At 39.3% G+C, this 16,730-nt stretch overlaps 3 protein-coding genes across 3 annotated transcripts; 1 reads left to right on the forward strand and 2 right to left on the reverse strand.

Moving 5' to 3' along the window:
- Positions 1–2,743: 2,743 nt before the first annotated feature.
- Positions 2,744–5,045, forward strand: dynll1 (dynein, light chain, LC8-type 1). The gene is made up of 3 exons (XM_071483545.1): positions 2,744–2,884; positions 3,689–3,827; positions 4,667–5,045. The coding sequence occupies exons 2-3, from the start codon at positions 3,696–3,698 to the stop codon at positions 4,802–4,804; spliced, it is 270 nt and encodes an 89-aa protein (XP_071339646.1). The 5' UTR covers positions 2,744–2,884; positions 3,689–3,695; the 3' UTR covers positions 4,805–5,045.
- A 471-nt stretch (positions 5,046–5,516) lies between these two features.
- rpl6 (ribosomal protein L6) lies at positions 5,517–9,490 on the reverse strand. The gene is made up of 6 exons (XM_071483542.1): positions 8,577–9,490; positions 8,378–8,476; positions 7,395–7,538; positions 6,161–6,209; positions 5,818–6,002; positions 5,517–5,704 (listed from the first exon to the last, which is right to left on the reverse strand). The coding sequence occupies exons 1-6, from the start codon at positions 8,721–8,723 to the stop codon at positions 5,552–5,554; spliced, it is 777 nt and encodes a 258-aa protein (XP_071339643.1). The 5' UTR covers positions 8,724–9,490; the 3' UTR covers positions 5,517–5,551.
- Positions 9,491–10,462: 972 nt separating this feature from the next.
- On the reverse strand, positions 10,463–16,551 carry acaa2 (acetyl-CoA acyltransferase 2). The gene is made up of 10 exons (XM_071483530.1): positions 16,396–16,551; positions 14,339–14,505; positions 14,066–14,194; positions 13,368–13,484; positions 13,068–13,215; positions 12,733–12,908; positions 11,962–12,091; positions 11,756–11,826; positions 11,230–11,384; positions 10,463–11,145 (listed from the first exon to the last, which is right to left on the reverse strand). Exons 1-10 carry the CDS (start codon positions 16,409–16,411, stop codon positions 11,064–11,066), a joined length of 1,191 nt encoding a protein of 396 aa, XP_071339631.1. The 5' UTR covers positions 16,412–16,551; the 3' UTR covers positions 10,463–11,063.
- Between the last annotated feature and the right edge of the window lie 179 nt (positions 16,552–16,730).

Raw genomic sequence — 16,730 nt, forward strand, 5'->3', positions numbered from 1 at the left:
AATCCTCTGAATAAAAGGTGTTTATTATAAATATAGAAATTCTTCTTAATGAAAGTGGGATGCTGCAGGATGGGCTTTTTGGCTATATAAGATAGAATAGAACACGTTTCTTCTCATCACAAAGACATTTTCAAGTTATAACAACAGAAAATTATCTGGTGATGTACATCATAACGAGCTTTAAAGCAAAGTTCAAGGAAGCTAGAAAGGAAGTGGCGCTCTACTAACCTGGAGGAATTTCTAAAGGTTTGGAAAGACAGCCTATCAGCATATAAAAAAAGTCTCTGTAAAGCCAGAACCTCCTATTTATTCATCATTAATAGAAGAAAACAAGAACAATCCCAGCTTTCTGTTCAGTACTTTAGCCAGGCTGGCAGATAACCATAGCTCTGTTGAACCATCTATTCCTTTAACCCTCAGTTGTAATTACTTAATGAGTTTCTTTACAAATAAAATTGTCTCTGTTAGAGAAAAAAATCACCATCTCCTCTCCACAGCTGACTCAGATATGCTGTCCAGTTCAGTTTTTCTTTTAATCAACACCTCTATATTAAGTCTGATTAGCTTATCTTTATCAACAGGTTTTGTACCACATGCTTTTAAAGTTGCAGTAATTAAACCTCTACTTAAAGAGCCTACTCGTGATCCAGATGTTTTAGTCAATTATAGACCTACAGTATATCCAACATCCCCTTTATTTCCAAAATCCTTGAGAAGGTCGTTGCAAACCAGTTATGTGATTATTTGCACAGGAATGGTTTAAAGATTTTCACTCAGATTTTAGAGTCCATCATAGCACAGAAACAGCTCTGGTTAAGGTTACCAATGATCTCCTCATAGCCTCAGACAATGGACCTGTCTCTGTACTTGTCCTGCTAGATCTTAGTCTTGCATTTGACACCATCGATCATAAGATTTTATTACAGAGACTAGAACATATGGTTGGCATTAAAGGAACAGCACTAAGCTGGTTTAAGTCATATTTGTCAGATAGATTCCAGCTTGTTCATTTTAATATTGATTCTTCTGTGCACAACAAAGTCAGTCATGGAGTTCCACAAGGTTCTGTGCTAGGACCAATACTTTTCACCCTATGTATGGTTTCTCTAGGAAATATTATTAGGATATACCAGATAAATTTCCATTGTTATGCAGATGACACCCAGCTGTACTTATCCATGAAGCCCGGTGAAACTAACCAGGTGGCCAAGCTTCAGGTGTGTCTTAAGGACATAAAAACCTGGATGACCAGTAATTTTTTACTCTTAAATTCAGACAAAACTGAAGTTACTGTAATTGGCCCCAAACACCTCAAAGATACACAATGTGATAATATACTGACTCTGGTTGACATCAGCTTGGCCTCCAGTGCTACAGTCAGAAACCTTGGTGTCATTTTTGACCAGGACTTGTCCTTTACTTCACATATAAAGCAAGTCTCTAGGACAGCCTTCTCCCACCTGCGCTACATTGCAAAAATCAGACCCATCCTGTGTCTAGAGGATGCTGAAAAACTAGTTCATGCATTTGATACCTGAAGACTGGACCACTGTAATTCTTTATTGTCTGGACGTCCCAATAACTCAGTGAAAAGCCTCCAATTGATCCAAAATGCTGCAGCACGAGTAGTGACAGGAACTAGGAAACAAGATCACGTCTGTCCTGTTCTAGCGTCTGTAAAATCCAGAATAGAATTTAAAATCCTCCTCCTCACCTACAAAGCCATTAATGGTCAGGCACCATCGTACCTTAAAGAGCTTATAGTTCCCTATTTTCCCAGTTGGACACTTCACTCCCAGGTCTACTTCTAGAGTTTCTAAGAGCAGAATGGGGGGCAGAGCCTTCAGCTATCAGGCTCCTCTCTAGCTTTAAGATCAGGCATAAAACTGTCCTCTTCGATAAAGCTTATAGTTAGGGCTGGCTCTAGTATGTCCTGAACCGTCCCATAATTATGCTGCTATAGAGCTAGACTGCTAGACTGATTCCCATGATGCATTGGGCTCTCTCTCTCTCTCTCTCGATCTACTACTTTATGCCATTAACTTTGTATTTTTTTCTCTTCCACAGTTTGTGTTTCTCCTCTTTCTGCAGGTATCTCTGTTTCTGGAGCAGCGGGACCCAGATATACCACTACTCATCATTACTATCTTATTATTGATAACACCATTGCCTATACAGCTGTTCCTGGTCTCTCTTTCTCTCTCTCTTTTCTCCTCTCTCCTTCCATCACCTCCTCTTTCTCCTCATAAACCCAACCGGTCGAGGCAGATTGCTGCCCACCCTGAGCCTGGTTCTGTAGGAGCTGTTTTGTCATGTTGTCAGGTGAAATGGGAGAAGATGAGAGTTTTTTAGTATTCACATTCAGAATATATATTATTTGTATGTACAACAGTATCGTTCTCTGGTTTTCTTACTTAACATAAGTCCCAATAAGGTCTAAAACATTACTAATGTTTAATTTTTTTTTCATACCCATTAAAAAAACTTGTTATAACGAAGTACGGTCAAAGTCTTTTCCTTTAAAAAATCTAAAAAGAACAAGTGTTTAATATAAAACTCGTTTTTATGTTGTGTGCAATTCATCGCTGTACGCAATGGTGCCATCGCCAGTAAAGTTGTTTACAATGGTCACCACGGCAACGATGGTGTCGCAAGGCATGATGGTTTGAAATAAAATGCAGTCAGAAACAGCGGAAAGATAAGCTTCGTCCAGCCAATGACTTCGCCAAGTGCATTAATATCAGCCAATGAGAGCACAGCAAGGCAACAGTCTCTTACGGTTACACACCCACATTACTTTTGTGTCAACCACTTCGCGGGAGTTGTCACTGAAGGAGCAGTCGTCTCTTTAAAACTACTCAGACAGTATACGGGGGACTAATAGGTAAATTTATGAATTTCACATGAAGAACATGATACGATATCTACTTTATTCTCATTTGAATGTAATCGAAACGACTAGATCTGTGCTTAGACGTCGTTTTTTTCCCGTTTGCTGGATGAATGAGCAGCTAGTTGTCGTGCTTTAACGTTAGCTAATCAACAGTTCATCAACGCTCAGGATGCATGCGGCGAGATGTTGCCAGCAATCCTTTCTCACACTAACACATTACTTGAGATAATTTAAGTCAAATTTATGCCAGACGTTATACTATTGTGAGGACGCGGTGTTTATTTGGAAGCGGTTAAGGCACGTTTTTCGCTGCTGTCTAACGTTTGCTTTTCGCAGCGATGTGCTTTCATTTTGCAGACTCACATTTCAAAGGATTCTTGTTGTAACCTCTGGTAAATTTGAGACGATAATCTCAAATGTCTTGCGTATCCATAGAAACTACGCAGAGCGCGCATCCAGTGAGCTTGCAGCCGATGGAAGTTGTTATGCAACACTTGTAGAAATGGCTAGTTCAAATATAATGTGTCAGTTATTATATAATAACTTCGTCACTAACTAGCCGTTTTTTCCCCTTACCGACTGACGAGACCCTTTATGGTCTCCACACAGCACCGTTTCAGTCAATCGATGACTGTTCGGTTTGCTCGGGGGGCTTGAGTCGATTATATTGTGTGTGTGTGTGTGTGTGTGTGTGTGTGTGTGTGTGTGTGTGTGTGTGTGTGTGTGTGTGCGCGTGTGCGTGTGCCAATGCGCCTGTGAAGATGATGAATCCTCCACTGTGTTTTGGTTTCCCAGGGCAACCATGTCTGACAGAAAGGCAGTGATCAAAAATGCCGACATGTCGGAGGACATGCAGCAGGACGCCGTGGAGTGTGCCACACAGGCCTTGGAGAAGTACAACATCGAGAAAGATATTGCTGCATACATCAAAAAGGTAAACCACAGCTTGTGCAGCCAACGTCTTCCCCTTCAGCTCAGTTCACTATGTAGGTTCCAACAGTGTAACTTTCACCTGCTTACTCATGTGTTAAATCTATTATATCTGTTAAAGTGACAGCTTTTTTCAATCATGTGCTTGTAGCTAGTTATGTAAAGATATTTTTGCACTCACTCACCCGTGCATCATCCATCTCACACACCCAGTCTGGTATTTCCAATTGTTTCCACTCTTCCTGAGGAAACCTATTCCTCTTGGACTGACTGTCCTCCACAAACCCCATGACCATATTTTTTCTCTCCAGTGATGGCATTCCTGCTCAGAGTGGAGAAGAACACACCTACAGTCATGATGGTCATAGAAATAGCTGTATATTATCTTTCATGCACCCACAGTGTTTGGAAGTGTATACCTCAAATTAGTTTTTACAGCAGGTGATTAGGGTTATTAAATTGTCCAAGTATATATTTTTTGTGTTTGCAAAATTGGCAATATGATTGGATACAGGATTTTATCAGTAAGATAACTAAAAAAAAAAAAAATCAAATGAGCACATACATTCATTAATTTCCCCTCACTATAATTTATTTTAGCTGTATGGACCTAAATAGACCACATTTAAGAATTACAACCACATAATAGCCAGATTTTAAACTTGTCACAAATAACCCAGTTCTCAAAATGTAGTGTCTAGCTCTTAGAGCCTGATAATATAAATACTACTTCATTTAGTGACATCATTAAGACTGACAAAAGCCCCTAAGACCATATTGTATGCTTCTCTAAGATTTTTCTATAAATGACTGATGAATACAATGTGTCTTTTTCCTACACAGGAGTTTGACAAGAAATACAACCCAACCTGGCACTGCATCGTTGGGAGGAACTTTGGCAGCTACGTGACTCATGAGACCAAGCATTTCATTTACTTCTATTTGGGTCAGGTGGCCATTCTGCTGTTCAAGTCCGGCTGAGGGAGCGCATTTTCTCAACATCAGCTAACCATACGTACAGTACTGACTGACTCGACAAAGGCACTTATCATTCCTTGGCAAGGGGCCGCTGCCTTTTTCTGTGCTGCTTTCTACGATGTTCTGTTTTTGAGGATAAAAACCGTGGCCATGTTAAAGAGATGAAACACTTGTATTTATTTTTGTCTTGTTACATTAGACATGTAATTTTTTTTATTAAAGTGTAGCTTTTAAGCTGTCTGGGTCCAATGTCTGGTGTGGTCATTTCATTGCACTGCTTCATCATATACTAAATAAAACAGGACATTTACAATCCCATGCAACCAGGTACTTGTCATGTTTTAAGATGTAGACTTATGTCCCATGTGCATACTTTACATACTATACCTGTATCTGTTATGTAATGGCATAAGACTCGGGTGCATTGTGGCATCTAACACACTCAATATGCTGAGGTCAAGAAGTTCATTATGATGAACCACTGTCTTTGAGAGTTATAGAAGCACAACCTTGAATACTGCTTTTGTATGGTATTCATATTTAGTTAGTTGCAAAGATATTTTCATTGTCAGACAATGAAACCTGCTAATGATAATTTCACCAATAAAAACTACAACTTAAACACTATTGTAGAAACTGGCTAGGAAACATCCAAGCTATGTGTACACATTATGTGTATGTATATATTATATGTTGGAACAAAAGAGACAATCGCTGGCGTAAGACGGTGGTACTTTTATTACAACACATTTAGAAAACCAGCTTGTGTGGGTAGACACCATTAGACAGGCAGAAGGAAGAGCGCAGGTATCCTTTCAGCTGAGGTACTTTCTTGATGAGGGGCAGGAGCTGAGAATCAACAGCCTTCTGGTCCTCCTTCCTCTGCTCTGTCAGCTGGTACTTCTGCAAATGAAGAACAAGAAAACTACTGAGTCAGATATTAATCTGGAAACCACATATCCCATAGAAAGTGTGTAGGATACTGTACTATGAGAAAAATATCCAAGCTAGCCCACCTCTTTCTCTGTATCAAAGATCTCTCCCTCCTGGTGACGGGGCCTCCTCAGCTTCTTCTTCTTGAAGTAGGCATCGTTCAGAGTTTTGGGGAGCTTCATGCCAGAGATGTCGATTTTGGTGTTGGTGGCAATGACAAATTTCTGGTGAGCCCTGCGCAGGGGAACTCTGTTCAAGGCAAGAGGGCCTAGTATGCAAAAAAGAAAACACCAGTTAAAAAAGGAGAATTAAGATGTCAAACATTATGCTAACAACGCAACTACTTTGAATTACAGATGATTCTTCTATAATACGCATTAATGTTGAATAACCAAGATCTTTACCACTAAAAACAGTCACACTTACCAGTGACAAGCAGGAGACCACTTGAGAGCTGCTTCAGGAACACCACGCGCTAAAAAAAAACAAGCATCATAGATATGAAGCTACCATATTGGGTAATGCTTTGCACACAATGCGGCCAATTACTGCAACCACTACTTGTTATATTAAAGTCCCAACTTGGACACAAAATAGATCCTTCAACTTTTCAGCTGAAGTAGTGAGCTGAGAAAAATACTAATCCATATTTGTGTCATATGAATGACAATTTATCAGATGCAATCCAATCTCAAGCCAAGCTACTTAAACAGAGGAAAAACACATCTACTTGACATGCACCCCTAATTTTATCGAGGGCTCTCTGCCTGTCAGTTTAATGGCTGAAACATTATTTAGGTCAGCCGCTGCACAGAGTCTGTGTGGGCATACTTGCTTCCATAACTCGCCCATGTAGTGTTTGAGAGTGGGAGGGACAACGTCTGTGCTATCGAGGGTGTGTGACTATACTGACGTTAACCCCCACAATGTGTCCTTAAGCAGAATTTTAAAAAATGCCACAGGAGGGGTTCCTTCAGTCAAGTCCCTTCTTTTCCACATTCGCCTCCTCCAAGTGCTTCATTGTGGTTATAACGTGTCCATTTTTAGCTGTTCACCACTGTCTGAAATTTTGGGTGACTGCTGAGTTCAACCATAAAGCTGTTGTTCAGTATTGCTGCAACAATATACCATCCACTATGATAGGCTACTACACACAATAAATTACTTTAATGTTGACACAAACTATGTATGAATATATAAAGACAGTGCATATCGTATTTTGCATCCATTATATTTCATGTTGTAGATCATGTTTGTTTTCTAGTAACAAATCTACATAATAAACGAAAACCCAAAAAGCAATGAGAATAAATGCAGGCCTATATTCTGACATCTAAAATTTAGATGAGAGAGATCCTTTTGTTTACATCTGGATCAGAGATTGACTAATACTTGAGTCTGCATCAAGTCAAACAAGTTTTGTACAATATATGAAGGTTATGGAAATGATCCTGCTTTAGTCAGGACCCCACAGGCTCCTGCTCTTCAAACTTCCACAGTGGACCTGGTATGTAGAACATTGCTTCTACACCCTGTCATACAAAGTGGATTACAACATATTGACCTGTTAAGTTTTTCCAATCCTCTAAAAGTATTTTGTCAGTCATTTCTGCTAATTCACAACATTCTTATCAAGCCATGTGCCAGAAATGGTTCTCACCTTTCCACGGTGGCGACCAGTGAGCAGAACGAGGACAGTTCCTGGGGTGATGGAGCTGCGCAGTTTCCTCTTGTGCTGGCTGAAGGGCTTCTTCCCATGGCTCTTCAGTTTACGGGGAACATCCTCTGTGGGGTAGTAGCGGGGCTACAGTAGGGGCACATAAAAAATGCGTTACCATTTTATTTTTTGGGATTTGCTGGGGAAATCCAGGGATGACACATGTACAAAGTGGGTCCTTTTTAGAGTTGACAGCACTTTCTGAACTGATATGACCAGTCATTATCAGAATAAAAAAAGCAAAATTCAACCCCATTTATGGCAGGAAGTTTATTAGGAACACCTGGCTAGATCAAATGTATTCCTGAAATTAATCCAACCTTCATGAGGGTTATGTTCAAATTGTATTGAAGCTATTTTAAAGAGGTGTTGATTCAACTTTGATAGTTCTGGAGGGCATAGTTTGTGGCGCTTTTGAACTGTACTGCATTCAACAGAGGTTTTTGTTATTTAGCCTGCCTTCATCTATACAAATAAGGTGGAGAAAATATGAGGAACTCTTAACATTACAACCATCATGACAGTAGGATTTATTGCAGGACTGTTGTATTAGGCAGTGTCATGTTTTAGCTAAGTGTTTAGTTGTTAAGTTGTAGACTAAAAATACAATTTCTACCATTTTGCTGTTACCAAAGTAGCTTGAAAAACAACATTTTAAGTGTGTGTCGCAGGACAACTAAATACATTTATTTATGTGCATGTGTTATTTTTGTTGCTGCCCCAGACACTTGGGTCCATTTTTCTGTCCCTCTGATGGATCCCCACAACAGTACAAAACAGTTCAGCCTTGCAACTGCTGAATGGTCTGATTCTGTACCTACTCATTATGAATTCTGTTTGTCTTTGCATGATTACATCCAATGTTTCAGATGTCGTCAAGATGAACACAGTTCAATCTGAAGGGAAAGCCAGGCCACATCACTCACCATCTTGCGCAGTTTGACAACACGGGTGCCTCCATTTTTGTCTCCCCCAACAGTCTTGACAACGGTGGCCTGGGGCTTCACCTTAATCTTTTTCTCCATCTGAAACAAGAGCAATTATCAAAATAAGACAAACAATAACTGATGTGCATATGGCGTCTTTCGTCATTCATTTTGCAGGGCGTCATGGATCTGCCCTCACCTTGGTCTCAGTGGTCTTAGACTTCCTCTTGTACATGGCCCTCCTGGCGTACATAGCGGAGCGGGAGTAGCGGCCAATGCCCCGGGCCAGAACCGGGTTCCGGCTCCCGTGCTTCTTCTTGGCAGACTTCTTGTCACCTTCTGCCATCTGACACAAAGTAAATCATGTTGTTACACAGACTGCAGCAATGTGGCAGGATGACTCTTACATGACTGACATGGCGAAAACAGTATTCCAGTCTATGTTGGATAGTGTGTTGTGTACTGTTAGTAGTGCTCTGGCTATGGTATCAAATACTGCAGACTAGTACTGTATAAATGATAACAAGACCCGTCAAGTTAAAATGGTCATTGTCGAATTACACTCTGCATTTGAAAGCAACAGGAATAAGCTCAATCATTTCGCAGACCCTTGCTAAATTAGTTGAGTGCTAAGGACCGCAGCCATCGTCAATACATTAGAAGCATGACAAGTAACGTTAGCTAGCAGCTAGCAACACCGGAGAGCGCAGTCACTTCACTGGCTACGCAGCCATTTGTCTCCTAAGAAAACTGAAAATTATCTTTAAATGTTTTAATGTAAGATTAAGTATGAGGCAGCGGAACTGTACGTGTAAAGAGCACAGGAGTATAAAGAAGAGCAACACGTTTCTATTAGCCTACTAGCTAGCGTTACACAGAGCACGAAGGCTAGCCGGTGGCCTAGGGTTTGCCGATACACCAAAGTGTTCATTATTACAGAAACATGACGGATAAATCATGGTAATAACGATGTCTAAGGCATCATCTTAATACACAGATTCGTATCCTGATATTTGGAGGCTTGATTTTTTGTTCTATAACACAGATGAAAACAGATTTTATTCCCACAGTAACACGAAAGCAAGGCTGTCTTACCTTTGCTATGAAAAAAAGACCGACATCCGGGCATGTGACGTATATAAGGACGCTGCCCCATGACGTTGACGCAATTACGTCGAATTTCAATGTTGTGATGGTCCTTGTAGTCCTACTTTACATTGCATTCAATGTACATTTTTAACAACTGGCATTCTCAAAAATTTTGAACATATTTTTTGTTTCTTTTCAAGGGTTTCAGCAAACAAATTAATTCCTCTAAAATATTGTTGTTTTTATCTGGTCATGCAAACAATTAATGATTGTACAGAGCTTCGTCTGTAAGTAAAATATCATATCCACAACCCAAACACATTAAACAATGTTCATAACCTTCGACTTTTCAGAACTGGTGTAAAAAGAGACACCTTTTAAAAAAATTCTTAAACTATCTCTGTGACAGCAAAGCATAAAAATTAGATTGGGGAGTGATATTCTGAAGCATATTTAGATAAAACTAAAAATAAGTCTGATTATATAGGTCTATTTCTAAAAAAAAAATAAAGAAAAAGCTGTTTACTAGAATAAGAACTACCACTTGACTAAATTAAAAACTAGCGCAGGTTGTCTGTTAAATCCTAATGCCCTACCAAACAAGAAACTAGAATTAAATTACACTGAGTTAACTTAAATTTATTCTATTTTGGTTAAATAATGAACAAAAACACATGAAAATGAGTTAATTAAATTAAATCAATATATTACATTTATCCAATTAAATTAAATTCAGTTAATTGAATAATGACTATTTTTAGATAGATTACATCCATGTCTGTCCAGACTAACATAAGACTTGAAAATAATATAAGAAAAGGTATTAAGTGTATTTTTATCATAATGATTTTGTGAGGATTTTACCAAATTTGAAGAAATTCCCTTAGTGTTCAGGAGAATGGGACAGGCATACAGGCAGACATATGGACATGTAATGCCTTTGGCCACACGAAGACACCAAGGCATAAAAAAAAGCATAGGTTGCTGTCAGGGGGGGTTGATGAAAACTTCAAACTTCAAAATTCAATTTATTGAGATTCTCTGACATAGAAATACAAAATCAGTTTTTGCTGGAGCTATCACAGGTCAGAATTATTTTCCCTTAATACTCATCCCTGATAGAGGCGTGACAGAGAGCATTTTAAGGCAAACATCAGGTTTCAGAGTTCCTTTAAACGTCACTCTAACCTAACAAAACTGTACTTTGAGTTAACAATATGCTACATGGGCTAATATGACAGAGGAGCTACCATTGTATTTCAGGCACATACATAAACAGACTATTGCCGCACTCTGGTACAATGATCAGGAAGATGATTTAGCTCTTTATCCTCACAAGGCTTCCAAGAAAAACCTGGACTGAAACATTTATTGTTCATTTTGTATAAACAGACTGAAAGAAATAGCAAGAGTAAGCAGCAAAAGTGCTAGTTTTGTGGAAAAACCTGAGCAGCAGCACCTCATGCTAAGAATTTTATATGTGTAAAAGAAAAAAAAATCTCCTTTTAGCATGTGTCAACTTATTTTTATTTCATGTGAGTGCAGAGTGTGGGGCTTTCTTCGACAGGAATTCATCTGATGCTGACAGGTTCTTCAGTCAGTAATTTTCGAGAACGATGGCGATACCCTGACCACCACCAATGCAGGCTGAGCCAACAGCGTACTTGCCTCCTCGTCGCCTGTCAGGAACAAAGATCATTACTCAAAGGTACTTAATGTGCCACCAGCTATACTGCACACATAATTACCAATGACTAGGATACCTGAGCTCATGGACCAGGTGAGCAGTGATGCGTGCTCCAGAAGCACCGAGAGGATGTCCTATGGCAATAGCGCCACCGTTAACGTTGCTTTTCTCTGGATCCAGCCCAAGAGCCTTAGCCACAGCCAGATACTGAGGGGCAAAAGCCTCATTCACCTATGCAAAGCAAATGACATGAATGGCATAAATGAGTAATCAGTTCTTCTAAATAATGCTTGAGGCCAAAACAAATCAAACGACCCAATTTCTCTCATTAATTATTTCACAACAGCCAGCTCCAGCTCAGCCAGCTACAATAGTAAATTGAACAATGTCATATGAAATAATATATCAGTCACGGGTTGACAAGTAGTTTTACTTTTACTTTTTAATACTCCTGTACCTTTATACAAGTAAACCTTTGTATTTTTAGATTTCTATGTCTTTCACTTGAGTGAAAGATTTGTGTACTTCTTCTATCACTGATGAAATGTGTAACATAACCTGAGGTGGGATATCACATGTTTGTTTTAACACTGGTAACAAACCTCCACAAGATCCATGTCGTTGAGAGTCAAACCAGCTTTTTTAAGAGCTTCTGTGATTGCTGGAACGGGACCTAAGATGATCGGAGGGAAAGCAGACATTCTTACTATAAGAGATCTGTCGAATACCACAACAGTTCGTTAGTCATCTATTCCTTTTTTTAATTCAAAAATTGCATCTCCAACCAGTGACCAGTGGTGTCACTCACCAATTCCCATAATGCTCGGGTCACAGCCTGACACATGATAGGCCACAATTCTGGCCAATGGAGTGAGCTTGTGCTCTTTGAGCGCATCTTCACTTGCAATCACCAGTGCAGCAGCACCGTCAGATACACCCTGGAGATCAAGCAGAGAGTTAGATTCAGTGATGGTGATGGTAGAAGAATGAATGTTTGCATGGTATTTACTGTATAATGAAATATATTTCACTGTCTTTGACTTAAACTGTAAATCTCTAAATGACATTGCCACTAGTCATAACTCAAGTGCTTAAAAAGACAATACAGAATCTTATCTCATTGAAAAAAATGAATGAATGAATAAAAATAATTTCATTTTTAAACTGATTAACTATTTTTTAGGTTCTGCATAGTGCTTCCTCCTTTCAATTAAACAAAAACTAACAAGAGCGATGAGGGAGGTAAATGTTTTACTGCTGGGTGGAAACTTTCAGCAAAAAACTGTCAGTTTGTCATTAGCCAAGATAATCAGCCTTGCGCTGTAGGTTGACCATGAAAATGTGGCTTTGTCTAAAGCTTTTAAAAATGAGGCTTTGTAAGCACAAGAGTGATCAGAATTATCTCATCCAATTTTCAACATTATGAACAGTTGAAAACAACTAAAATGGTTGTTGGGAGCTTTTCATGTTAAAGCAATTGAACATTTTGGAAAATAATATTTGTTCCACCCAAATGAATAAAGATTAACTGATCACCTCAGAGCTGTAAGAGGGGACAACATCTTAGGCTTTAACTAACCGAAGCATTGGCAGCAGTAACGGTCCCTCCCTTCTTGAAGACAGGAGGCAGTTTGGCCATCTGTTCTTGTGTGGTCTGAGGTCGAGGGTGTTCATCCTGAGCCATGGACACCTTGCCTTTCTTAGCTTTCACATCAATGGGAGCAATTTCTGCCGTGTAGTGACCACCTTCATGAGCTGCAAATAAAACAAAAGTTTGGATTTATCAACTAAGAATGAGCTTTTCTTGAGCAGACTCTGCAAAAATACCTGTCCTCCTTATATTCCAGCGACACTATGTGAAAGGTGAGCAGACCACGCAAAGAAAAAAATATCAAAAAACTAATCCAGTCTTACCGGCCTTCCACCTTTGTTGCGTCTGGTATGCATAGTTGTCACAGTCCTCTCGTGTGATCTGGTATTTCTCTGCCAGATTTTCTGCCGTGATGCCCATCGGGATTTTGATGTGCAGGTCAGTCAGACCCGCCCACAAAGTGTCTTCTAGCTGTCAGGCAAAAGAGGAGAGGTTTTAACCTTGTGTCAAAGTTTCTGGAGTTCGATAACAAGCTGTTTTTATGGCCATCACATGGCCTCATGTACATTTCAGTAAAGTATTTGGGGATTAGAAAGTAGGGGGAAAATCAATCAAAAGCCAACCTTGAGATCAAATCCAAACTTTGTCCCAAATCGTATGTTGCGAACAGCGTACGGAGCCTGGCTCATACTCTCTGAGCCTCCACACAGGACCACCTCTGACTCCTTTAGGCAAATCTCCTACAAACACAAAGGTAACAGGTTTTTGTTTGTGGGCCACAAGCGAAATATTTCACTTATATGGACTTCTCTCTTGGTGATATATCTCCAGTCTTACATGTAGACACTATGTGGCCCCTGTATTAGGTTTATTTGTACAATCAAATCTAAAAACAACAGAATTGCCATAACATTTATCTTCACCAACCTCATAATGTTGAGTTCTTGGTGAGATTGTCAGACATGTAAATTCAATTATGTTTTTTATGTTTAGTTAAGTGGTGGACTAGATTATATTGAGATGTGTTTCCAATTTGTTTGTCCTTCAAATAGTTAATATGAAGGACAAAACAATTTGAAACATGAGGGGGGCAGACTATTATGAACGCCTCTGAATATAATGCGGTACGGTACAACACCATCATCAAACAAAAACTAAACATCACATGCAATATAGAAGTCGACCTTATGGCAGATCTGTTGTATTGGATTGCATTAGACTGTACAGGGGTACCTCAAACAGTGGCCACTGAGTGCTGGTACTATAGTTTGAACATTTGTATTGTCGCCAGAATGTTTATTCTTCTTGGTGGCGTGCTTACTTGAGCACCACTGATGACGGCCTGGAAACCAGATCCACACAGTCTGTTCACAGTGAGAGCAGGCACTGGAATAGGAACACCACACCTCAGACCCACATGACGAGCAATGTAGGGTGCATCAGCTGAGCTCTGAAATCAGTCGGGCAGATATAGACAGGACACTAGTCACCACAGACATAAGCATGTTAACACAGGTGTTTTCATGTGATAGCACTTGTGATCTGTTAAATGTGACAGCTGAATGTGACAGCTGCTATGTTGGATTTTAGTTACCTGCATGACATTCCCCATGATGACACTGTTGATGAGCTCTGGGGCCACGCCCCCTGCAGCGAGGGCAGCTTTGGCTGCATGCTCAGCCAAGTCTGTTGCACTGTGATCCCTCAACACTCCACCATATGTACCAAAGGGAGTGCGCTTGGCTGCTACAATAAATACACCTGCAGAGAAAAGGAGCAGTTTATTCCAGTGACAAGGAGTTCACACCACCTCCCACCACAGGCAGATGACAATCTAAGGATTTACTAGGGAGGTACATGCTGCAGAGATGGTCGACACAGCCAGTTCACTGAAATGCAGAAGATAAATGATACAGTATAATAGAGAAACTAACATCAGATGCAGCAAATGGGACAAGAAGGACAAGAGGAGAAACTACTTCCAGATCGTCAATCATCACAGTAGAGCATGAACCTCTCTCCCAGGAATTTTTCTGTCACACGTGGACATATACAAACTATTAATGTTCAGGGACTATGGAGTTTTCTTTGAACCCTTTTAAAACAAATTTGAAATCACTATTAGAGTCTGTTAGAGTCCAAAAATAAATCAGAATCCATCTATCACAATTATATACAGGTGTGGCAAATGTTTTTATCAGCAAGCTAAGCCTGTTGGTTAAGGTGTGTGGTGTCCACTTTGAAAGGACATACTGTGTAATAGGCCAATCAAATGTTTAAATACTGGATTTTGCAACTTGCTTTGAGTGAAAAAAAGCAAAAACGTGAGAACAAAATCAATTTAAACACATTTCTCTTAGGTCTCAGAAAAGATATACAGTATCGTCAGCAGAATGGACAAATGTACTGCAGTATTTATGCATAATCCTTATTACCCTGGTTAGAGTAAACTTTATCTGAACCAGAATTGCAAAGAATCAGAAAAAAAAAACCTCAACATTTTGAGTAATGAAAACTGCTTCTGTGATTCACAGTGCTTCATTATAAACAAGTCACTAGAGCTACAGAGCTAATAGATATGATCTCCATCCTGTTGATATGCCTTTTAGATTCTTATCTGACACCGAACTGTCCACTAACCTCTGATACGTGTCAGGAGGTGCAGGATGCCTTGACCTATCCATGCACTGACACGTCACTGGACTTTTATTTAAGTTTCGCCTAACTTTATAGTAACACCTGACTTGTGCTGGAGGAGTGTGTTTAATGTTGTGCAACATGTCCTATTTTTTTTTTACACTCTGTATTTGGAAAGTAAAAACAATACAAAGTGGGCCAAAAACTACAGGGGCAGAATAAAAGATAAGCAAAGGATCTGGGAAGGGATAATCAATGGGGGGCATTAGGTTAATTTACACTAATAACTGTATTTGAGTTTTGAGGAGTTTTTCCATTTCATCCATCAAATTGTTTTAAATGTCATCTGCTGTTATAAGTAGTTATTTTTCAGAATTTGTTTTTACATTTAAAACATATGATACTTATTATAGATTCAAGTACCCCACAGCAAGTAGTTAAAATGTGCTGCAATTTGACCATCCACAACTGCTGCTGACAAGTAAATGCATCAATATTTATGATCCAATAATGTAATTGCTATAGAATTATAACATAGAACAATATATTATGTTATTATTTAAACTTTTAGGGAGTGTTACTGCCCAACTGCTATCAAAGGTAAGCACATATGCATATGAGGAATAGCTTGAATTGTACTAGAATATAGTCTATATTACTGAGACGATTCATACAATGGGTTTTCAGAGCTTTAGCTTGTTTGATTGTTTTTGTTTCGTGAAAAGGAAACAGGCTTTCACCTTTTCTAATGTGCGTTTGTGTAGACAGTCATAAATCCATCTTGTCACCTTTCGCCTATATTCAGGTTACCTTTAGCACAGGTTTAACACTCTCCTGTTACTAATATTTAAATAAAATCTCCTTTACAGTGAAGGCATTCATTTAAAGTCTCTAATAATAATACACTGACAATCAAATGTGAAACGTGTAACTACTTTCAAAGTCCACCTGCATGCACAGTTCTTGCTTTTTTTTTTTTTTGGCTTCTTGCTCAGATGAAACGTGTGTGCTTACCTCTCAGGAGTGCCATGATTCTGATTCACCAACCCACCACTGTCAGAAAAAAAAACCTTACCACCGATAGATTTGTTTTGGCACTCAGACTCAATCCGGGGTGAATCTAAAAACTGGTCAAAGCTGCGACCTTTCCCCTAAATACTGCTGCCACTAACTCTTCACTCGTCCGGTGAGATTCGCCAAAAATGGTGCACATAAATTCAAACTAAAACATTATTAATAATTATTAGTTTAGCATATTTTGTATCATTAATTGTTCCATTATTAATTGTATTTTGAATTGTCCTGTATTTAACACCATGTATTTAATTTTCAGTGCTCGAAAGTGCGCC

This window comes from Trachinotus anak, unplaced genomic scaffold (genome assembly GCF_046630095.1).
Source record: "Trachinotus anak isolate AG129_WGS33_773 ecotype Australia unplaced genomic scaffold, CSIRO_AGI_Tana_v1 ptg000008l, whole genome shotgun sequence".
In the NCBI taxonomy this organism is placed as follows: domain Eukaryota; kingdom Metazoa; phylum Chordata; class Actinopteri; order Carangiformes; family Carangidae; genus Trachinotus; species Trachinotus anak.

Coding starts and splice junctions, on each gene's coding strand:
- acaa2 (XM_071483530.1), bottom strand. Junction 13,485..14,065: donor CCGTCATCAGTGGTGCTCAA/GTAAGCACGCCA, acceptor TTGTGTTTGTAG/GAGATTTGCCTAAAGGAGTC. Junction 12,092..12,732: donor TTACTGCTGCCAATGCTTCG/GTTAGTTAAAGC, acceptor CTTGATCTCCAG/GGTGTATCTGACGGTGCTGC.
- rpl6 (XM_071483542.1), bottom strand. CDS start 8,723: ATGGCAGAAGGTGACAAGAAGTCTGCCAAGAAGAAGCACGGGAGCCGG. Junction 7,539..8,377: donor TTGTCAAACTGCGCAAGATG/GTGAGTGATGTG, acceptor CCCCTACTGTAG/CCCCGCTACTACCCCACAGA. Junction 5,705..5,817: donor TCTTTGATACAGAGAAAGAG/GTGGGCTAGCTT, acceptor CTTCATTTGCAG/AAGTACCAGCTGACAGAGCA.
- dynll1 (XM_071483545.1), top strand. CDS start 3,696: ATGTCTGACAGAAAGGCAGTGATCAAAAATGCCGACATGTCGGAGGAC. Junction 3,828..4,666: donor TTGCTGCATACATCAAAAAG/GTAAACCACAGC, acceptor TTTCCTACACAG/GAGTTTGACAAGAAATACAA.